At 48.9% G+C, this 23,591-nt stretch overlaps 1 protein-coding gene across 6 annotated transcripts in view; it reads left to right on the top strand.

Moving 5' to 3' along the window:
• The window catches only part of LOC102443910 (tyrosine-protein phosphatase non-receptor type 11-like), a 110,961-nt gene that overhangs the window by 29,682 nt on the left and 57,688 nt on the right, over nt 1-23,591 (top strand). The window contains exon 1 of one of the 6 annotated variants that reach the window (XM_075906708.1): nt 542-859. The exons of 4 other annotated variants lie outside the window; for them this stretch is intronic. In XM_075906708.1, coding sequence (XP_075762823.1) covers nt 852-859 — 8 coding nt within the window. In that variant the 5' untranslated portion in view covers nt 542-851. Of the gene's footprint in view, nt 1-541; nt 860-22,880; nt 22,907-23,591 lie in introns of those variants that run through there. One more of the 6 variants, XM_075906707.1, reaches the window with a different exon arrangement.

Below are 23,591 nucleotides of genomic sequence, written 5' to 3' on the forward strand. Positions count from 1 at the left end.
TACCAAAATTCATTAAGTGGCTCCCCTGTGAAAAACAATTGCCCACCCTTGGTCTAAACTCACAGTAAGATGCTTCCTGCTCTACACAGCAGATAGTGTAAAATGACATGACAAAGGAAGGATCATTCTCTTTAGACAGACGAGGGAACGGGCTGTCGGAGGGACTGACTCTCCCCAGGTGCCCCTTGGTACAAGCAGGAGGAAATCCAGGTTTCCTAAGTCGCAGTAGAATTGCCCCAACCACAAGCCCACCCTTCCTCTGCCTGTGTGGGTTTTGCTGCGGTTCTTAGGGAGCCGGCCTGTAGGGCCCCCTGGCAGAAGCGGCGTAGCTGTTAAATTCTTGGCTCCGTAAGGGAGGGCTGAGGAGGACACCCAAGGAAATTCCATCTGGATGTAGGAGCTCCAGCCACACCACATACTTGGACCAGAGGGTGGGTGGGTGGGGGTGTGTGTGTGTGGGGGGGGGGGGGTGTGTGTGTGTGTGTGTGTGTGTGTGTGTGTGTCCAACCCCTCCTGCCTGTTTTCTAACCATTAGTCACAGTTGCCAGCTCTGTGCTGATAAGCAAATGAGATGACTTCCTTTTCTTCTCTCCGCCCCCCGTCCCGTCCAGCATACGCTGGGTGGTATTGGGTTTTAGTAAATAACTTCAGCTGTCACTTGAAACTTCAGTTGAAACTTCTCTGGCCAAACCTCTGAGGATGCTAGAGACTGGGGCTCTATTGAACAGCAAACTCTCCTCCCCATCTCCCTTCCTGTGCCTTACAACCCTTCCTCCTTTCTGATCTGCCCTGCGGTTGGGGGACTAACGACTTTCTGTGTGTGCTCCTGAGATTGGCGCGCCTTGACCGCTATGGTGAGGTAGGAGGACCGCTCTCCGCGTATGTAGCTTCTGTCCGGCAACAAAGAAGCTTTTTGAGCCTGAGCAAAGCAAAAGGGAGACAATTGTATAAATGGTTTGTCATTCAGGTCCAAGAGCATCTTCCAAGGGTGCAAATGGGCCAACATTTTGCAGGCTGTGCGCGCTGTTGCAATGCAGATAACTTGATATTGACCAGGTGCAAGTTCTAATCTCATTGCAGGACAAGCTTCTGCAGTAGAAACTGTAACAAATGTTTGACTTTCTCTTGTGGGTGAAATTGAGCACACCTTTAATGGTATGATTAGCGCAGAAGGGGTGTTTGGTGCTGTTCTTCAGAGGCTCTCATCCTTTCCAGACGACTGCCCCCTGTTCAGGAATCTGATTTGTCTTGCGTGACCCAAAGTGTCACCTCACTTAAACTACTTGGTCGCAAAACAAGAAATAAGACAAGTGTTACAGAGCACTTACTGAAAACGTGTTCCTTTTCCCACTCTTATCATATAATGATACATTAATTGGAGTATAAATATTGTACTTGCACTGAAATGATCACAGAGCAATATAAAGAAGCCATTATGTGAAATTGTAGTTTGTACGGACTTTGCTAGCGCTTTTTATGTAGCCTGTTGTAAAACTAAGCAAATATCTGAGGAGTGGCTGAATGCGTGTGACTGAATCTTTCAAATACTCCTAAAATGTGTTGGAAAGAACCCAAGAGTCCTCACAGGTACAGTTCAGAAAAGTAATCTAGACCAGTGTTGCTCAACTTTTTTTATAAAGTACCCTTCTTTTAAAATTATATATATGTACTCCCAGTACCTTTAGTTTTCAGACACTTTTTTTTCTACCATTGCAACACATTTGTTTAAACAACTTAATGGTAGCCAGGCAGGCGATGAAATTTGTGGGTGTAAAAAGTACAAAAATAATCAAGTGCTGTAAAACTTAAAACAAATTCAGTTTTCTCCAAATTTCAGGTGTTGACATACCCTGCAGACTTCTCTCGAATACCCCTAAGGGTACTCGTACCACTGGTTCAGAAACACTGGTTTAGACCCACCTCAGCTTAAGCTGTGAAAGCAGCTATGGGTGAGAAATTGAATGGAAAAGAGAAATGCTTTCCAGGCAGCTGAGGCTCAAGGATGTACTACACTCACTAAATGGGGGCGAGGGGGTGGGGGGGGGGGGGACTGGGATATGGAATCTAAGTGATCCTGAAGCCACATTTGATTCTGTTCAGTGCAGCCAGATTGCTGTGAAACTGAGCTCTGCAGGCATATAGACCCTGGTCTTACAACATGCATGCTTGGATTTTACTCTAAAATTACTTGTCTGGGTGTGGACTGGATTATACCCCTCTCGGTAGAGTAAATCTTGACTGTGGCTACTTTTCTGTTTAAATAAACCTGCAGTTCATTCTGTTATAATAAGAACTTAAGGTTCTCACTAGCTTCACTCTCATTGGGGCATCTTCAGATCAATCTCTTGTGCCTTGCCAAAGCCACTTCATTCCCCCTCTCAGCTCCTACCTTGCTGCATTGGGTGATAGCAAAGCAGCTAAACAAGCAACTGTCTTCCCCATCCAAACTAGTTGTATAGCTGGCTGGTGACACTTAATGCCCCAACTTTCTGCCAGGCATGTACACAACTTAATTACTCTGGGAACAAGAACACCTGTAACATACAGGCTGCTAAATACCCCAATAATTAAATGAGATGCTGTGTAGTTCCACCTCAGCTAAAGGTTAACATGCAGTCCTATTGCACATATGAAATGTACTTTGTGTATAAATATTAAGAGAAACATTCAGATTGGAGACTTGACTAGTTTTATTTGACCAATAATTCTGAATATCAGTTTTTAAATTGCAAAATACTTGTGGATATCTAGCAAACAGGAAGGGAAGGAGAGGGGAAAGGAGTTATCAGCTTGATTATTCCCTCCACCTTTTTATAGGTGGTTGATATTTTTAAAGTGGCCTTAAATAATTTAGTGGCCCCAGTCCTGTAGGATTCTCTGGAAATCTCCCCTCTAATTTTCCTACTAACAGAGCATTATTGTATAAAATAGGGCCAAGCTACTTTAGACCCCCTTTTCTCCTTCATAGGGACCCTGTTTAGAGTTAAGTGAAGACTTATGGCCACATGAATATCTCACTCTGAAAGAAAGCTGCATTTAGCTTGCTTTCTCTTGTCTTTTTAGCTCCTGTCTGTCATGCACGATCAGCATACAAAACCTGTACTGTAGTCCACCAAGCAGTCTGTTGTTTTGGTGGTATGCAATGTACTAGTCCTGCCACAGCACCTAAGCCCTGAAATTCAGTCTTAAAACAAATTTAATGTCCTCTTGTACCGAGCAGAGGAGAACCTGTAGACTCCATAGTTTACATATTGCCTCTACATGTCTGGTCTTTCTGGGTGATTCAGGAGGAAGGAAGCAGGTATCAGAATCCCAATATGAATCTTTGACCTCTTATTCTACTTGCAAAAGTTATCGGCAGACACCTGGGTCACTGTCCATGTATATGACTCTGTAGCATAAATACCCAAGATAAACAGACACCTAAGCACCTCAAACAGGGCTGCTCTCAGAGAAAACAGGATGAGATCGGGAAAGGGGTATTAACTGGGGCAAGTCATCTTTACATTCTGTCTGAAGTCACAACACGGAGCCTGTCCAAAAAGGGAAACAAACCCAGTTCTCCCATATCTCCAGACGGACCCCTCCTTCCTCTCTTAGGTTGCTTTCCATCTAAACTTGTTTTTCTGTATATGGGAACACAGGCACGGATAAGGGTCTGGGCACACAATTTCTGCTTCGTGTACTAACTGGATAAGTGGCTGGAGGAGGCAATGTTGTATTGTGTGGGGGAGTAATAACACATTCTTAAAGCAGGGCCTTTTTCAAGAGAAACACTTTACCATAATATAATCCACCTCCAAATTTCTGGAGCCTTCTGCCCGCCTCCCATTGGGAGGGTGGCAGTGACTGTTGGATAGCTAAGGTGGAAACAGGTCCTTCTCCTGAGAACCCTGCGCTGGCTATCTGCTGGCTTCTGTCCATGGGCGTTCCTTAATGTGCATGCAGTCTGGGCATCTGAATAGCCTTTCCTCAGCCGTGGGGAGAATTTGCACTGGTAGCAAATAGGTCCAATCAGGCTCCCTGCTTAGTCCATGCTGTTGTCCCACCCATGCTATGAATTGGCCTGTTCTGTATGCGTTCACAGCAGCTGGTCCTATGGACTAAAGTCCTCCTCTCACTTGGCGCATAGAGACAACATGGGCTGCCCTGTTGGATCTCGGGCCTGACCAAGACTGGCCCCCTCTAAGGGGCAAGCATGACCAAGACCTCTATGGCCCATTGGGTCTTCTCCGTAGAAGCAGACAATAGGGTTGCCAGTTAGTGCCAACTCTTCATGGCTTCAGTGGTGTGAGGGGCTTGCCCATGGGGAGCTATTCTCTCTCCTTCCCCACCCCTTAATAAATTCGTGGCTTGGTGTGAACACTTAGTGGCCTCCCCACTTCACCCTCTGCACTTTCTCACACCTGTGACCATGCTCACTAGACACACCTGCTCAGGCTAGACCATTAGCTGCTGTACTTGGCTTCCGTGGCACTCTGGGGACTTACACCAGCTAAGAATCTGGCTTGAAGCCCGGACTTAATGAGTTGGGGGTTTGCAGAGGAACCACGGTAGAGGAAGGCACAGATGGGACACTTCAGCCACACGATCCATCTGACCGAGCTGTGCTCCCGGATCTTCATGCATCTACTGCCGCAGCCCAAGACTCCACCGCCATGGAGGTGGATGTGACCATGTCTTCACATCCGTGCTGAGCAGGCCTCCAGATCTAGTGAGATGCCACACAGGAGTGCCGCTCTGAGTGCAAGCCTGCGGTGGGAAGGAGACACTGATGTTCGCACCAGAGACTTGCTAAGCAGCTGACCCTGGTTTTGGGTAGGGATGTAAAATCTCATTTTAATGGGCTAACTGGTTAAGCATGTTTAACTAACTGGTTAACCAATTTTAAAAGGGGGACACTGGAGTGGCTCCCATGTCTGCCTGCAGGCTGGAACGTGCCCCCTCTTCTTCCCCCTTGCACCTCCCCACCAGCCTTCCCGGCCCACCAGTGAACCTTGGCCAATAAGCTCTCCCTTAACAGGTGAGGTTAAACCTTCACCACCCTAGTTATGGGTTAATGTGGCAGTGGGTGGAAACACAGACTCTAGATCTTGAAACGGTGATGTTGCTAACCATTACCTGAAGCAGTGGCTGTTCACGCACCGGGTCCTGTGGGTCCCAAGATACTTTCTTCCAGGCAGGTGTCGCAAATAGGAGCCTCCCATTTGTGAGACGCGGGGAGAACGATCGAACACAATGCAGCCCTGTGCTATAGCTTCTTGTGGCAGCTGAGCACCCCAAGCCACTGTTCTAGTGGCTTGGGAGCAGGGGCAGGAATAACCTGCCGTCGCAGGCGTCTTCCTCTTCCCCGTTTGAATCCGGGGTGTGGAAAGCCCTTGCTGCACACAGCCGTGACATGCCTGCAGTGTAAACCAAACTCCCAGGTGCGATTTGATCGTGTGCTCCTCGAATGCAGAGCCAAAGGCCTTGCCAGCTGCTGTCCAAGACAACACCCCTCCATCTCTAAACCATCCCTGGTGGGAACGGGTGGCATCTGACAGAGTGGGCAAAGCAAACACACGGGACGTGTGCTCAGAGCCAGTTTCCTGTGAACTGATAAAATGTGCAGTGTGACTCAAAGCGGTACCGTCAAAGCCCACCTCAAGGGCACTTCACCATGTCCTCAGGAAATTTAGAGACCGCTTGAGGAGAAGATGTCTGTCTGCAAATGCTGCACCTCCCCTAGCTACAGACAACACCTGAGATCATTAGGAAGGCTGTTGGCGGGTGTGTATCATGAGGCCGTAACAGCCAGACTTGTAGCATGCACACCCCAGCACGAATCCGTATCTGGGAAGGCAGAGATGCTTTAAAATGCAGGTGCGGGGTGGGTGGGACGGACTTTGCTATATTACACACAGGCCCCCACTGTAGAGCTTAGGGAATATGAATGCAGCAGTGGCTGTAATGTGTCCTTTCAAAGACCAGGGGTATGTAACCGGGGAAAGCTGCTTTTCTGGCATAATGGGAATCTGATCTCACCCCACCGTCATTAGCCTTCCTCCCTTTCTGGCCAAAGACTAGCTTAGCACTGTCCCTGTATCCCCTCTTGCACGCTGAAGCTGAGCGCTAAGCAGAGCAGTATTGATAGGCTGTTGCATTGGCCATAATGGCCCTGTTTACTGTGACGCTTGGGAGGAGGTAGGAAAATCAGGGAAGCTGGCATGCACCTAGTGCAGAAACCACACACGCAGATCTGTACTGTTGCGTGCTAGGGATGTTCAATATCAGTTAATTGAATAGTCGATTAATCCCTTAAATTCTTACCGGTTAGTCGACTAGTCGATAGTCCCCAGTCAGCCCCTGTCCAAGAGGAGGGGTCTGAACTCCCGGACCTTGCATGAGCCGTAACTGAGCAGGGCTGCCTGCCCACCTGGCTCCCAATACACTTGAAATGCAGACACACAGCGGGGGTAGGTCCAAGAGCCAGTGCGAGCTGGGAAGCTGGGACTGAGCTTGGCTGCTGGCCAGCCTGCTAAAAAAATTTACTGGCAAGGAGGGGGGGGGGGGGGGAAATGCATGTGGTCTGTAGCATTAATCTATAAGCTTTTGCTTACCGGTTAGTCAACTGTACCGTTACATCCCTATTGCATGCCTGTGCTGCTAAACCTCGGGCTGTTTCTAGAGGGATTACACAAAAGGTTTCTCTAAGGTGCTCGCACGAGGAGTCCTGTGGCATGTTAATATCACCCCCTCCCCTGCCAGGCTGGTAGCTGCTTTGTGGCAGCCTTTCCATTTCCAGCTTTCCCTTGTCCCGGAAATAGGTGCCCAGCCGTCTCCTAGGACAGGCCATTCTCGCCACATTGCTGGAAGCAGCAGCCTTCTCCCTCTTTGTGGGCACAATAAACCCGACGTCGGGGCAGCCTCTCTGAGCTGGCCATGTGCAGAGGCTCACTAGTAACGCTCCATTGGGACCTTTCTCTGGGAGCTTCTGCTCAGACTCCTAGACGTTTGGGTTCAAAAAACTGATGGTGACACTTTGTTCCTTGAGATACGACAACTACCGTTGGGTCCTGCTGTGTGAGGACCCCTGCGAAGCCGTACACGTGAGAGCACTGGAGCAATGGTCCTCAGATGCATGTAACGATTCCCCGGCCAATATGCAGGGATGTGCTGAATGGTACATGCATGTGGCAGTCTCATGACTTTCACATCCTCTGGGCACCTGGATCTGTGCGCACGTCTCAGTCTTTTATTTATTTTTGTGCATGTGGATCCAAAGCAGCCCTTGCATGTCCCAGTATCTTTCTGTGCCACGCAGTTTGCTGCGTTCCCAGAGCAGGCAGTCATCCTTCTGCTCCTCAAAGGACTTTTTTTAACGGCTTCCCTTCCTTGTCACTTCATGGCTTTTTATCTGGGGAGAGGGAAGGAAACGGGTGGGGGGGGTCTACATCAGCACTGTGGCTTTGTTTTGGATGGATGGGCGTGGGAGGTTGCCTCTGATATGCCACACACTCTGGATCAGGGGCTGTGCGCAGGGCAGGGTCTAGTAAAATCAGGTGGAATTTGTTTTCTTGCAATAGCAAGAATTAATAAAATGAGGGAGGGCAGCAGGACAAGCCGGTGGTGCCTTTGTTTTCTGAAAGGGCCAAGCATACGGCAGCACCAGTATGAATGAGAATTTTCAAATAGTGGTAGATCTAGTAGGGTAGGTGCTAGCACCTGCAGGCAGGGTCAGGACCAAAAGTGTTTTCCATCCCTGGGCAGAATAAATTTTATGTTCACCAAGCATGTGCAAATGTGCACCACCAGTGGAAACACATGGGCACTCTGCTACTCAGCCGGGCGGCATTTGAATCTCTCCTGGGTGGCCGCCCAAGCACTCAGCTTGCAGGGAATATAGCAGGGCCCCATTCTGCTATGTGCTGTACAAACATGTAGTGATACAATCCCCCCTCCAAAGAGCAGGCAAAAGTAATATTCATTATATTGCCATTTTATCGGTGGAGAGTCGAGGGGCAGAGGTGAAGTGACTTGCTCAAAGTTCCAGAGTCTGCAGCTGATCTGGGAACTTGAGTTCATGTACTGCCTCTCAAAATAAAGGGTTATGATCGTGACTGTCACTGCAAAGGTGCTCCCGGTGGTTCAGCACACAAGCCTTGTATCTCTTGTGGTGGGAGTTGAAATGAGTCCTTGTTGGGGTCACAAGTGAGAGGGGGACTTGAAGGAGAGTGAGCTGTCTGCCCATGTTACAACCATCATACAACTAGCAGTCAGCTGAAAAGTACAAGTGTAACCCACACACCTACTGGGAGTGGTGCACTGTCCCACCTAGAGGCACTGAGGTCACTTCCAGAGTGTGAGGTGGGCAATAATTTTTGATTGGGAGGGCACCCCAAGAATTTGGAAAGTGGTTGAGAGCTACACTCTTCCATGATACTAATGGAGGAGGTGTGGGGTCTGGGATAGAGGTTAGGTGGAGTGGGGTAAGGGATTGGGGTGCAGGAGGGAGTGTGGGGTCTGAGAGGGAATTTGGGTCAAGAAGGAGGTTGTGATCTGGGGCAGGGGATTTGGATTGTGACCTAGGAGGAGATTGTGATCTGGAGCAGAGGGTTGGAAAAGGGAGTGGCTGCAGTGCTGGAGGCAGACTCTGGCTGGGAGACTTACCAGCCAGCAGCTCAGCAGTTTCTTAGGCAGACAGTCAAGGAGCCTGCCCCACCCCCCACTCAAAGCACATGGCCGCAGCCTGTGAGTAACTAGGAGCCCTAGAGGGGAGGAGGCCATGGCAGCTCCCGTTGGCCACGTATTTCCTTCAGTTTTTGTTTGTTTGGGGTTTTTTGCTCAACTCCCCCCCCCCCTTTTTTTTGCTTAACAAAAAAACCCTTGATGTTCTGCATTTAAAAAAAAAAGTTTGATGTTCCGTGGTCTTAAAGTTTAAGGAACAGCGAATTAGGGCCTGGGTGCAGGGGGGAAGCGCACAAAGTTTCCTCTGCCCTGCAAGGAGCGCCTGGGCGCAGAATGGGGAGTGCGTGAAGTCTCCTCCCACTGCCAGGGGCATGGGCACCTCAGGGAAACCTCTGGGGGAGGCAGACTTCATGTGCTCCTCCACTCTCAGACCAATCATGGTCTGTGGATGAGGAAACAGGGAAGTATCCTGACCCCACCCCTTCTGGTGTGGTCCACGGCCACTGAAAAAATTTCTGAAATGGCTCTCGCTAAAAAATTATTGCCCACTCCTGGTCTAGCCCCTCCTTTTGTAATGGCATCTCCGCAGCCGGCCTTCACTGAAGATGTAGGTCTGCCCATGCAGATGTCTTTACAGTACCCTGCCTCAAATAAGGGCTTAATTTGGGTGGGTAAATAACTATTGTTTTGTTAATTATTAATGCTCCCTTTTAGGAAACACTTGTGTAGTTGTTGCATCTCAGTAGGCTTTTCTGCTGTAATTTCCTGCTTCAAGCCTGGATACAATAGTCACAACTTAATATGCAAAATTTTGCTTCAGAGTAGAAATATTGCTCCAGTTTCTCGGTAAACAGACTGGAAATTCTGCCCCCCCCCCCCCCCCTTTTTTTCCATATGGACGAAGGACCATTTTGAGGAATTTAAATAGACTGTTTCAGGACACAAAAGGTCCCGTTTTTTGAAGCCGAGATCTCGGCTCGCAGAAGTCCATTTTGCATCACCAGTTTTCATACAGAAATGGCAAAACGTTGCATTATTTGATGTGGAAATTCTAGGGTCTGGAATGACGACAGTACCTTGGCATTACAAAACCCTAACCGTTGCTAATTATAAGTTCCATCTATGCATTTTGTGTTGTCTAGCCCTGTGGTGACATGGTCCAGTCCTGACATGCGTCTCTCATCTTACTACACAAAGTAGGGCAGATAACACTCCAGTTTGACTTGAAATAAGATGGGTATGCTGCGGAAAAGGGCTGGTTTTTAAGGAGTGCTTGGGGGTGAGGGGCGGGGAAGACGTTTTGGTGCAGAACCAGAGGGATGCTGTTCCGTGCACAAGAGGAGGCAATGCAAATAGGGAAAAGGGACAGAATGGGTGACCATGATGGGAGCAAAGGGAATGAGAAGGCACCCTTGAGGGAATAGATACAGAAGTGAGTAGGGAAACTCAATTGGCAGACTGCCCAGATCCCAAGCTATTGTAAATCAGCAATTTACACCAGCTGAGCATCTGGCCCAGTATGCGTAAGCTGCATTTTTCTGCAGAAGGCGAGTGACCATTCTTGCTCCTGTGCAGAGTCTGTTACAGAGCACTGTTCAGCTTTATTTGTATACCTCCTATCCCCCGCCTTCTATTTCTGCTTCATCAAACTGAGCAATGCAACCCGTTCCCCTTCTGGCTTTTTAGGGCGTCCACTTTATACATGCAGAGTTGAGTTGGAGTCCAGAGAGCTTGGCTCTGAGCCAATGACACAGGAAGGATTGACTTTTGGATTTAGAGGTAGGAGCCCATGAAAACCTAAGACGTAATCTATTGGCCTGCCTTAATCTTGAGGGAAAAGCAGATTTAAAAAAAAAAATGTGACAGTACAAAGTGCAGCGACTTACCTTACAAGTGACGTTTTTTTATGTAAAAGTCTGTCTCAGAAACTGTGTCAATGAAGCCATTACCGGCCACTGTATTCTAACTTCACTGAATAGGAACGTGTGGGTGGTGAACAATTCTTTTTGAAATGGGTCCTATGTGACTATATCTCTGGAGGAACAACCTCTCTGTCAGCTGCCCACCGGCGTGCAGTGCGGCTTTATGCACCCTTCCTCACCCTGCCTTTGCTTCAGATTGGATCCCTAGTGGGTTGCGGAATTCCACAGCCAGCGGAGATGGATAGTCAGTCGCGATGAGGAATCAGTCCCTCTTCAGGGACACAAGGTGCAGGGCAAAGAGGGCCTGGCATGTCGCATTTCCTGCCCACACTGCACAAGACCTAGCGTGAAGATTGGGACCCAAGGTGGTGTGGCATGTCCTAGAGGCAGAAGGTGAAATGAGCTGGTGCTTGGCTGGCAAGAACCTGGCCTGCCGGGGCACGCAGATACAGGGGAAGGGGCAGGGCACTTCCAGCCTATCTTCCCGCAGGCTGCTACACTAGAAGCCTGCAGTCTGGCAGGTTAAAGGGGCTGGCTGGGGGAAGTGAGGGGTGCCTGGAACTGCCCCAACCTAGAGTCCCCCTGCTCCCCTCTGCCATTTCAGGGGGGAGGGTGTGTGTGTGTGGGGGGGGGGGGTTGCAACTGCCCGTACCCCTCACTAAGTGGGTCTTTTTCTTTTTTGCTGACTAGGGAGCGAGGTGAAGTTCACAGCCTGCTCTTGCTCCGGGGGGAGGAGGACAGGGCAGAGGAGGAAGGACACAGGCTGTGCACTTTACCTTGCTCCCTAGCCAGCAAACGGAGGGGGGGGACCCACTCGGCGACTGGGGTAAGTGTGGCTGCAGCCCCCTGCCCCTGAAAAGTTGCCCTTGCCCACCCCCACACTCTGTCCTGACCATCCTCCTTCTACACCCCAACCTTGACTCCTGTAACCCCCCCCCCACACACACACACATTCGAACTCTCTGCCCGCCACACACGCCCCCCCATTCCACCCTACACTTAAATTTCGTACAGGTTCTGTTGTACAACCATTCCCCCCCAACCCCCAATGGGGGTTGGCTGTGATAGGACAGTACCCGTAAGAAATATAAAACGACTTTCACCCCTGCCTGGAGGCCTGTAGCTTCTAAAGCCTGAGGAAGGACAGTAGCAAGATTTGGCCTGGTCTTTGGGCAAAGCCCAGGGAAGGGCTTAAGCAGAGCTCCAGGGCACCAGTTTGAGGGCAAGATCTGCAATGGACAAGGATCCAGCAGCAGGCAGATGGGTGCAAGAGGCTGGAGCTCTAGCAGCAGGGGTGAGTTTGGTGGGCAAGCTTCCAAGACTGACTTCTGCAAAGCCCACCCGTGGGTGGAAAATTCCTGCTTTTTAAGAACATTCCCACTTGCCTTTTTGTAGCCACTTGAAGGGCAGCAGACATGCATGGTCCTGCAGACAGGGGAAGCGGTTGCAGGCCCACTACCTGGTGCTACCATCCTGTTTCCATTGAGGACCACATAGATAAAAGATCCTCTAGCTCAAGAAAGCAGAAGCTCATGAACTGCATTTGGGATTCCCTGTATAGACTTAAAAAGGCTTGTGGCTTAAATAGCCCGGCGGCCGCGGTGGGTGAGTGATTTCGGTATTGCAACTCCCCGACGGTGTCATGAGGCTGGAGATCAATGACCGCGTGACTACACCCACTGCAAGGTTAGCAGTGGCTCAGAACAAAACTTCTGGGTCTTCCCTACTGCCTGCTTCCTCCTGAAGCCCCTGCATGAGAGTGAAATGAACTTGCGTTTATTGTGTCGAGTCACTAGGGTAGGATGTGAAAGCTTCTTGTAAAAAAGTGGTGGTGACCTTCTGAGCGGGACAAAGCCAAGCATGATTACATAGGGGCTAGCATTGGACTGGCAGCCAGGGCCCCTGGGTTCTGTTTTTCTAACTCTCTGCCCCTGACTAAGTGGCTGACTGTCACACAGCTACTTAGGTTGGTGTGGGAGTAAACTGATTCAAATGTCCATGCAGAGGTTTGACCTGGTGTAACTAAAGCAATCCTAGCTGAACCTGGTGCAAGTTTAGTGTCGATAAGACCAAAGCACCTGATGGTTTTCAGCAGCATGGGGTGTGCACACACTAACTCTGAAGCCAACAAGGCTGCGAGAGTCCAGAGCCTCTGAAAATCAGTCCCTTAATCCATGCCTCAGTTTCCCCACTGTAAAATGGGGATGCGACTAGTTCCTCGCTCTCTCAGTGAAGGTGTGTACCTGAAGCTGCTGTGGTGTACAGCTTTGAGGTCCTCTGTGGAAGGTGCTAGCAGAAATGAGAAGTGTTCCTAGAATCTGCGTGGGCTTTTTCTAAAACCCTGAGACGGCTGAATAACTTTTTGAGCTTGACCCCTGTCGCTTTAACCACCCAGGGTCGGCATTGGCAGCTGTGCCATGGTGGTGGGATGCTCCACTCCTGCCATCCACATCCAGGCATTGTTTTGCATGCTGTGGGCTGAAATGCTGCCATTCCTTGGCAAGGCACGGTCTTTCAAGAGCCGAGCACAAAGCACGTTACAAAGTGATGGCCGCTTACTGGGGTGGGAGACAGCCATGCCCACTAGCAGGAGGAGGAAAACTGGCCCAATGCAGGTCCAAGAAGGTCTGGTGGTCCACCCCTCAGCCCTCCAGGCTGGATGCAACACTTGTACAGGTAGTTCCCGAGTTACGCGGATCCGCAGTTACGGACGGGGATTTTCTCGCCCCTGAGGACTCGAGCGGCGGGACGCCTGGTCCCGCCGCCCGCCTCCTCCGGGGCGAGAAAAGCTGCTCCCCGTCTCCCTGGTCTGCTGCGGGAGCCAGCAGACCAGGGAGACGGGGAGCAAAGCGGCGCAGGACCCGGGGCCAGACCCGCGGCCGCTTCCAGATCAGCTGGAAGCGCCACGGGTCGGGCCGGGTCCTGCGCGGCTTTGCTCAGCTGATCTGGAAGCGGCCGCGGGTCCGGCCCCGGGTCCTGCGCCGCTTTGCTCAGCGTCTCCCTGGTCTGCTGGGGGGGGGGGGCGCAGCTAGTGCCCCCCCCAGCAGACCAGGGAGATGTGGAGCAAAGCCCGGGGCCTGTGGTAGAGCAGGTGGGGCGCTGCCGGTTGGTCCCGCAGCACCGCTCCTTGGTGCTACTGGAGCGACCTGGCAGCACCCCAGCTGCTCAGCCCCAGGAGTCCTGATTCAGCCGCTCCTTGGTGCTACTGGACCAACCCAGCAGCACCCGAGCTGCTCTACACCAGGCGTCCTCAAGTTAGCCACTGCTGAAACTGACCAGCGGCTGACTACAGGAAGCCCGAGGCAGAGTTGCTCTGCCCCAGGCTTCCTGGAATCAGCTGCTGATCAGTTTCAGCAGCAGCTGACTTGGGGACGCCTGGGGTTCTTAAGTTGAATCTGTATGTAAGTCAGAACTGGTGTCCAGATTCAGCGGCTGAATCTGGATGCCAGTTCCGACTTACATACAGATTCAACTTAAGAACAAACCTACAGTCCCTATCTTGTACGTAACCCGGGGACTGCCTGTAGTCAGGTTGGGGTTGGGGTTGTGGGGCTCTACTGAGGATAAAAATACTGACCTCCTTAGAGAGGCATGTTGAGACTGAAAAGCCAGGTGATGCTTATTTAAGTGTGTGGTGCCAGAGAGAACCAGAAAGCTGCTGTTCAAGGCCCAAAAAGTAATTGGGACTCCTGTTTTGTTTTTTTCCATGCTCATTGTGACTAAATCCCATTACTTGTGTGTTAACTTCCTTTCTCCCATTCATCTGAATGACTGTTGGGTTGGATGCCACCAACACTTGGCAGATCTGGCAGGGGGGGGAAGGTTTTAAAGCTCAACCTTTTGACCATATCTGGAGGGGAAGGGGAGGGAAGAGAGCGCTCTGTATGAAGCATCTCTTGCCTGGGAGTGACTCATCACTTAACTCGGAGCAGTGTTTCTCTGGGGAAGTCCCGTAGAGTACATTCTAACCAGCTACTTCAGAACTACATGGAAAATATCTGTACTGTTCTTGTCACCCGGCTGATGGAAAGTCTGTCACTGGTTTGGGGAGGGGGCAGGGAGGAGTTAGCAATTGGGAATGTACACACCTGGGCATCGGCAGCAGCCACCAACATACCTGAGTAGACTGGCTGCCGCAAATACAGGAATTGCCATACCTGATCAGACCTGTGGCTCAGATAGATTAGTGTCCCATCTCCAGCTATTTCGTAGCAGTTTTGGGAGAACTTGTCCCCGACAAAACTTCCATCTTGACACAATTAAGACTCATTTGGGCCCAAAAGCTATAAACCCTCATACTTCATTTCTTACTGATATTTAAATATTTCTTTTTTATCCAATCCTTTTTTGCATTGTGGAAGCAGGCTCCTAACATAAGTGGAGGCAGGTCAAAGGGGAATACTGAGTGTGGGCAGGATAAGCATGTTTAGGTGGGAAAAGAAAAACTGTAACATGTTTGGCTCTCAGCCAAACATGATAGCTGCTGTATCCTGCCCAGCAACAAATTTGGGCATGTCAAGTAGTGGTTGTTTACTGCGCTGTATAAAAGAGTTCACCTGGCTGCGTCCAGTAGAAATCCCCTTGTGATTTCTCCACAGCGCTGTGTAATAAAGTTCGGTTCATCAGGTCTCCAGCCTCCGTCTTGACTTTTCTCCAACAGCATCCTACTAAGCTCTTGGCCACTGTTACCTAGGCCTAGGGGTCATAGTGGACCACTAGCTAACAGGAGTTAACTGTGTGACATTAGTGCAAAAAAACCCAAAAACAACCAAACATGATTCTGAGATGCACAACACTCCTATTAATGATCAAGGCACAAATTCTTCCACTCTACTCTGGGCTATTTATGCCTCAATTGGAGTACTGTGTGCAGTTCTGGGCACCACATTTCAAGAAAAATGTGGAGAAGGTCCAGAGAAGAGCGACAAAAATGAGTGAAGACTTAGAAAACATGACCAATGAAGGAAGACTGAAAACTGGGTTTAGTGGCTTAGTTTCAAAAAGAGAAGACACGGGACACAACTTGCAAGTACCTAAAAGGAGGAAGGAGATTGGTTCTTGTCCTATGAGCTTAAATTGCAGCAAGGGAGGGTTAGGTTGGAAGTTAGTTTGGAAATTTTTCCTGTCAGGGTGGTTAAGCACTGGAATAAATTGCCTAGGGAGGTTGTGGAATCTCCATCTCTGGAGATACTTAAGAGCAGGTTTAGACATCTGTAGGGGATGGTAGATAGTGCTTGGTCCTGCCGTGAGAGCAAGGGACTAGACTTGATGACCTCTCAAGGTCCCTTCCTTTTCTAGTATTCTGTGATTCTATATCTCTAGTGGCAATGAGTTCCACATTGTGTGTGTTTGTGGTTTTCTTTGTCTGATTATTAACTAGAGTGCAATTACAGAGGCTTAGCTGGGGATAAATAAAATCCCATTAGTCATTATTGGAGTCTTCGCCTCCAAGAAATGTCCTAGTGGTCTGCCATAGAGCAGTGTTTCTCAACCAGTGGTACGAGTACCCTTAGGGGTACTTGAGAGAACTTTGTGGGGTACATCAACACAACTGAAATTTGCAGAACTGAATTTTTGTGTTCTTTTACAGAACTTTATTGTTTTTGTACTTTTTACACCCAAAAATGTCATCGCCCACCCGGCTATGATTAACTTGTTTAAACAAATGTGTTGCAATGGTAGAAAAAAAAATTTGTCTGATAACTGGGGGTACTTTCTAATTTTTTTTTTTTTAAAGGAGTACTTTATTAAAAAAAGTTTGAGAAACACTGCCATAGAGTGTACTCCTACCCTCCTAACAAACTAGGCTGAAAAGGGAAATTGAAAGATGCCGTGGGCTAAAGCCACAATACAGGCAGTCCCTGGGTTACGTACAAGATAGGGACTGTAGGTTTGTTCTTAAGTTTGTTCTTAACTGATCAGTTTCAACAGTGGCTGAATCTGGATGCCCGTTCTGATTTACATACAGATTCAACTTAAGAACCCCAGGCGTCCCCAAGTCAGCTGCTGCTGAAACTGATCAGCGGCTGATTCCAGGAAGCCGGGGGCAGAGAAACTCTGCCTCGGGCTTACTGTAGTCAGCCGCTGGTCAGTTTCAGCAGCGGCTGACTTGGGGACGCCTGGGGCAGAGCAGCTGGGGTGCTGCTGGGTTGCTCCAGTAGCGCCGGTCCTCGGCGCTACTGGAGCAACCTGGCAGCACCCCAGCTGCTCTGCCCCAGGCGTCCTGATTCAGCCGCTGCTGAAACTGACCAGCAGCGGCTGAATCAGGACGCCTGGAGCAGAGCAGCTGGGGTGCTGCTGGGTTGCTCCAGTAGCGCTGAGGAGCGGCGCTGCGGGACCAACCCAGCAGCGCCCCAGCTGCTCTACTCCAGGCGTTGTGGGCAGAAAAGCCTGGTCTGCTGGGGGGGAGGGGGCACTAGCTGCGCCCCCCCCCCCCCCAGCAGACCAGGGAGACACGGAGCAAAGCCGCAGAGGACGCCCACAGCGGGACAGTCCAGGCGCACCGCGGCTGTCCCGCTGCGGGCGGCCTCCGAGGCTTTGCTCCCCGTCTCCCTGGTCTGACCAGCAGACCAGGGAGACGGGGAGCAGCTTTTCTCGCCCCAGAGAATGCGGGCGGCGGGACCGCGGCTCATCTGGGCGTTCCGCGACTCCCGTCCTCCGGGGCGAGAAAAGCCCCGTTCGTAACTGCCCCCGTTCGTAACTGCCAGATCTGTCCCTGCATGGAAGGGTCTGTAAAATGACACAGTGCCCAGGTTGGGTGGAGCCTGAATCCTTAGCTTGCTTTGCGATTCATTTGTGAGTTAGTGACTATTCTAATATCTAAAATGGGAGTTCGATGCTTGGCTTTGTTTTTTGTGTGCATGTATTTCACTCTGCATGTGCCAGCCCCTTCCTGCTGTATGTTGGAGCATGATTCAGAGGCCCTGGATAACAATGTCTCCCAGGAAGAGGAGTGTTTGAAAATGCTCGTGCCCTCTAGACTAGTGACTCTAGTGCAGGTGACCGTCAGCAGGCAGCAAGCCGCACTCTTTTTCAAATTGCTTTGTAGAAAATTTTCTTGAGTTGACTAAGGCCTTGTCCGTGTTCGGTTGATGCCTTTTATGCAGGAGTCTGGAGCAATGGCACGACGCCTATTCTCTGCTCCTAGCACATAACTGTCGCATCTCCCGGCTGCTGTAATACTCTGTTCTCATCTTGGGTGTTGGATTTAGTGTGCGGGCACCAGGGACCCGTGATGCACAGAAGCTTGCACTAGACGGTTTGGTGTGTTCTCTTTGGGCCATGATCTCTGACTAAGTGTGGCAGAATTGAGTCTTTAAAATTTGATGGAAAAATATTGATCTTAAGCATTTTTTCTTGTGGTTTTTTTAAAGCTATTTAAATGTGAGTTGCAGGAAGTGTGCACGTACACCCAGGACTGCAGAGAGGAGAGGATCAGACCAGAATTGTTTAATGGCAGTAGAGATGTAAAAATGTAACTACTAAAAGTCCTAGTGGTTATACTGCAGAGTCCTCCGCGAGGCCTCCCCAGGAGCGGGGCTGCCAGCCCCTGCCTGCTCAGCTCACAGGGAGGAGGTTTTGCTGCTGCAGCAAAGCCAGCCCTGGTCCTGGGGAGACTTTGCTTCGGGTTCTGCAGCTGGCTCCCTGGGAGCCAGCGTGTTACCTGTGGGGGTGTTGGGTGCAGGGGAGTTACCTCGGCCCACCATGGACAGGGGCTGCTCCAGCGGGCCCTGCATGGCCGGAGCAGCCCCTGCCTCAGGCAGGTGGGGAACTGCTCCAGCCCCTCTGTTAACCAGAACCAGTAAGCCTTCCCATTAAAGGTGAGGCTACCAGTTAACCTTTTCCATCCGTAAATGACAGACATTGGGATTCAAATAATTAAAGCTTTCAAACCGTAAAATACATCCGCAGTATCACAGGTCAAAATGTACAAAGTAAATAGTCTCTCTAGTCAAATAACCCCTGAAGCAACATTTTGCTTACTTGACTGATCTGGAAACTTCGATTATCGATAGAACTTTAGCTTGTGTACCCAGGATGAAATTAATGTTTACCAACACTTATCAATAAAAATCTAATCCCTTCCAAGCCCATCTAGGACTCTGTTGAAATGAAATGGGTGCCAGCCTAAAGGAATAAATCATTCTGCATGCACGTATATGGCATGCCTTCTGGAAAAGCCCTGTTTAGCATACAAAGGTCTAGAACAAACAGAACTCTGCAGAAATCACTTTCAAATCCAGTGGAATCTAATAATGCAGCCTTGTCCCTAATATAGAATTGTAGATGCTGGTTTAAAAATTCAGTCCAAATGTGCCATGTTTCCCTTAAGGTCTGTAAATCCTTTTATCTCTCATAAAAGGATGCTTTAAGTGATGTATGGTGGACTGGTTAGCTGTCTGGATGCTGATTACTGTAGGGAAATAGAAGTGTTTACCTGTATGTAAAACTGAGCCTATTTGCTGGATCTGTGTTAAACACCCCCCCTTTAGGCTAAGTTGGGTATAATTATTCTCCTGACTAGATTTGAATTGAAAGAAAGCAAAGGAGGCAGATTTGTCTTATCAGGTTTAGGAAGTATTTTCTGTGCAGGCATACTTATATATAGAACAGCTATTACCATACTATTAAGAGATAAACACTAATCGACATGTATGGAAACATCTCAAAGCCAACGCAGCATTCGCTGTACAGCAGATATGCTGCTTTGCTAAAACTCAATTTAAAGCAGTAATGTACTAAAACAAATGTGACACCTACACACACGCCTCTCTGCACAATTGCTGAATTAAAGTGTTTGCTTGGTTCTGTCTCCGTATCAACAAATCTCTTTTGCAGGAGGCCTTAAATGCCGAACTATGACACACAAGCTCCATGCTGCTCCCACTGTGGACTCATGATGACTTCTGTTTCCCGACTGTCTTGCTTATTTACTATCCCACGCTGACTCGTGTTAATTCAGTGTTACCTCCTGACGCGATAGGGTGGTTGGCTTTTATTTATTTATTTTATTTTTTTTAATTTTAATCACTTTTTGTATGATATTCTAGGAGATCTACCCCGCATTGCTCGGGTCCTTATCTCAATTTTTGTTTTTATTCATTTTAAATCCTTGCTCTGGGCGAGGGAGGCTGCCCTGGGGAAAGACTATCCTCACCTTTTCTCACTCCAGCAGCTTAGAGCCAGGTGAGAAGCACCTCTCCATGGTCACTGCAGCTCCAGAGGGCACAACCAGGGGAGGGGGGCATGTCCCCTGGCTAGGGCAGGTTCAGGTTTGTCTGCCTACTGTGCTCCCCAGCCAGACTGAGGAATGCAGCAAACTGTGTGCTTTCCCCTCACTGCCTGACACAGGAGAACAGCCAGAAATGTTTCCATACAAAACAGGGCTAGAGGGAGTTCAGCCCCTTTGCTCTCCTAAAAGTCTTCTGGGGAGGGGAAGGGGGAGGCTCGGGGCTGGGGCAGTCCCAGTTGGAAGCAGGGGGTGCCTCCAGGCAGCCCCTTTCACCTTCCTGCTGGTTTTGTCTCTGCTTCTCATAAAAGTTGGGTTTAAAAAAAAAAAAAAGACACAATAATGAGATATGGAGATAAAGTCCCTTCCAGTTCTATGAGATGAACCTGAGAGGTCATTGAGTCCAGTCCCCTGCCCTCCTGGCAGGACCAAGTACCATCCCTGACAAATTTGCCCCAGATCCCTAAATGGCCCCCTCAAGGATTGAACTCACAACCCCCTGGGTTTAACAGGCCAATGCTCAAACCACTGAGCTATCCCTCCCCACCATCTCAGATTTTGGGGAGGGGAAGACACTGGCCGGGAGAGAGTGGGTGGGTGGGTGTAGAGAGAGAGAGAGCGAGAGAGAGAGAGAGATGGCAGGAAGCAGGGCTGGCAGGGGGGGTTGGGGTGTGTGTGGCCAGGGGAGATTGGGGGCAGTGGGGCTGGCTGGGGGGTGGGGACCAGCCAATGGGAAGCAGGTCTGGCTGGGAGGAGGTCGGGGGGGCGGGGGAGCAGAGCTGGCCAGTGGAGGTGGGGGGGAGAACTGGCTGGCGGGAAGCAGGGCTGTTCGGAGGGAGCGGGGCTGGCTGGGGGAGATCGGGTGGGGGGGACCGGCTGACAGGAAGCAGGGCTGGCCAGGAGGGGGTTGGGGGGGAACAGGACTGGCTGGGGGGGACGGGAGCGGGGGGAGAGAATCGGCCAGCGGGGAGCAGGACTGACCCGAGTGTGCACAGATCCTGGGGTGCTGCCCGTCCCGCGCACGGTCCTGGTGAAGCACAAGCAAGTTCGGCCCTGGGGATTCCCTCCCGCCCCGGCATGCCCCCTCTCTCCCGCCCCGCACTCCCTTGCATAGTTGCATATTGCCTGGCTGGTAGACACGTTCATGCAGCAGCAGTTCGCAACTACGTACTGATACTCCTAATAATAATAATAAAACTTACCTAATTAGAAAACACCGGACATTTTATGTATCCGGTATTGTCTTAATTTTTTTCCCGTACAGAACCCTCAAATACTGGACTGTCAGGTTTAAAACCGGACACCTGGCAACCCGACATAAATGCATACAGGAATCTCATTCCAGGCACATTCCATTTTCCTGGTACATCTAAACGCTTTTTATCTTCCAAGAGAAAGCTGCATGCCAAATTTGGTGGGCCCAGCTCTTACCGATTGGGAGGCAGTTTCGAACAAACAGATGGACAGAGATAGATATAGATAGATAGATTAAAGCACCAGTTGCTAGAGTTCAGTAATTACCCCAGAATCTAAGCTTCATTAGGGTGGGGGAAGTTTCTTTCTTTTCCACAACAAGGGCTAAGTAAGTGATCTAAAGACAAAACCGGAGGGGAAATAACCCCAGCACTTATGTTTTTGTTTTTTAATCCTCTTGATATTTTTGTTTGAGGTCAACTCAGTCATTGAATGTTTGGGACTGACACTACTGGAGTTCTCAGCGCTTCTGTTTCTGCCTTTGGCTTTCCATAGAATCCTAAAACTGGAAGGACCCTCAAGAGGTCAAATCCAGTTCACTTCTCATGGCAGGAGCAAGCACCAGCCAGACCAACCCTGACCAGTAATTGGCTAGCCTGCTCTTAATCTCCAGTGATGGAAACTTCCAAGGCGGTTTATTCCAGTGCTTCACCCTGACAGGAAACTTTTTTCCCCCAATGTCAAACTTCAACCTCCCTTGCTGAAGTTTGTGCCCATTGTGTCTTGTCCAATGATCAGAGAGGTTAAGGAGAATGTTACAAGGAGGAGGATGAAAAATCAATCTCTTTACATACTTAAACTGTTACCATGTCCCCTCGCAATCTTCTCTCTTTTTCTAGACTAAACCAACCCAATTTCAGTCTTCCCTCATAGGTCATGTTTTCTAGACCTTTAATCACTTTTGTTGCTCTTCTCTGGACTTCCATTTTTTTCACATCTTTACTGAAATGTGGTGCCCAGGACTGGACATAATGCTCCAGTTGAGGCCTAATCAACACAGAATGGAGTGGAAGAATTGCTTCCCATGTAGTCTGTACAACAGTCCTGCCAGTATATCTCAGAGTGATGTTTGTTTGGTGGGTGTTACCCTGTTCCTGAAGGATTTATTGACACACTGCTCTTTCCTTTGCAACTCGATGGCTTTTCAGTGATGGGCAGCTGTTGGTAACTTCTGAGCTGCATGATGTTAATTTTATTTGTTTTTATATTTGTAATATAAAACTCAACTGGGGGAAGTTGAAGGGGGGAGAGGTAGGGGGGAGACATGGTGGGCACAACCGAATTCCCATAGAGGAATAGAGATATGGAGGCACTCCAGAGCCTCTACCACTTTAGCAATGCTACTCTGGTATAATCCCGTAATGTAGAAGCAACCTGTACTGATAGAAGGGGTTTTTCCTTTGGTATGGGAGCTTTATCTTCCTGAGCAACAGTAGCAAGATTGACAGAAGCATTCTTCTGTCAATATAGCTGCTTTTTTCTCCTCTAGGGATTGATCAGCATAGCTACCTTGGTTGGCTTTAAAAAGCGCCCAATTTACATATAAGCAAAGGCTATCAATTTTAGCTAAAAAATAAATCATAACTAAACAAATTGTGTTAATGGTGATTAATCAGTAGAATACCAATTGACATTTTACTGAATATTTTGGACATTTATTCTACATCTTTCAAATGCTGATTTCAATTATAGCATAGAATGCAAAGTGTACAGGGCAGTAGCTATCTTTAGAAATCTCACATTGGTACCTCCTTTGTATTTTATTATCTGCAGTGAAAACATCATGTGCCAGTTATGAGACAGCTATCTCACGAAATGTTATCATGAAATGCAGGTAAAACAGAGCAGAATATATACGATTCACCCCTAATGAGTTTAGTCACAAATTTAGTGTGTGTGGTTTTTTAAACATCGTCAGCATGGAAGCACATCTTTAGAATGGTGGCTGAAGTATAAAGGGGCTAAATATTTGTATGCATATCAGGTGCATAAATACCTTGCAATGTCTGCTACAAAAGTACCATATGAATGCCTGTTCTCACTTTGGGTGATCTTGTAAACAAGAAGCAGGCAGCATAATTAATCCCCTTCAAATGTCATCAGACTTGTTTAGAGTGATTGGCTGAACAGGAAGTAGGACTGAGTGGGACTTGTGGGGTTTAAATGTATTTTAGTTTTGAATAGTTTTTGTACAAAATTCTACATTTGTAAGTTCAGTTTTCATTATAAAGAGTGCATTACAGTTGAAAATCTCTTTGCATTGCAAAAATAAAATACTAAGTGAACACTGTATATGTTGAAATCAATATTTTGAAAATGTAGAAAACATCCAACAATAATTATGTAAATTATATTCTATTTAATTACAAGTCTTTTTAACTTTTGACAGTCCTACTACAAACCAGACTCTAGTGGTGCGTGCATCTTCTCTGCATAGACAAGGCCTAAATGCTTTTCTATACTTGAATTGTTTCTAACAAGTGCTTTATTCCCATTAAATTTAACCCAGTGGAATTGAG

The sequence above is a fragment of the Pelodiscus sinensis genome, chromosome 23 (genome assembly GCF_049634645.1).
Source record: "Pelodiscus sinensis isolate JC-2024 chromosome 23, ASM4963464v1, whole genome shotgun sequence".
Taxonomy (NCBI): domain Eukaryota; kingdom Metazoa; phylum Chordata; order Testudines; family Trionychidae; genus Pelodiscus; species Pelodiscus sinensis.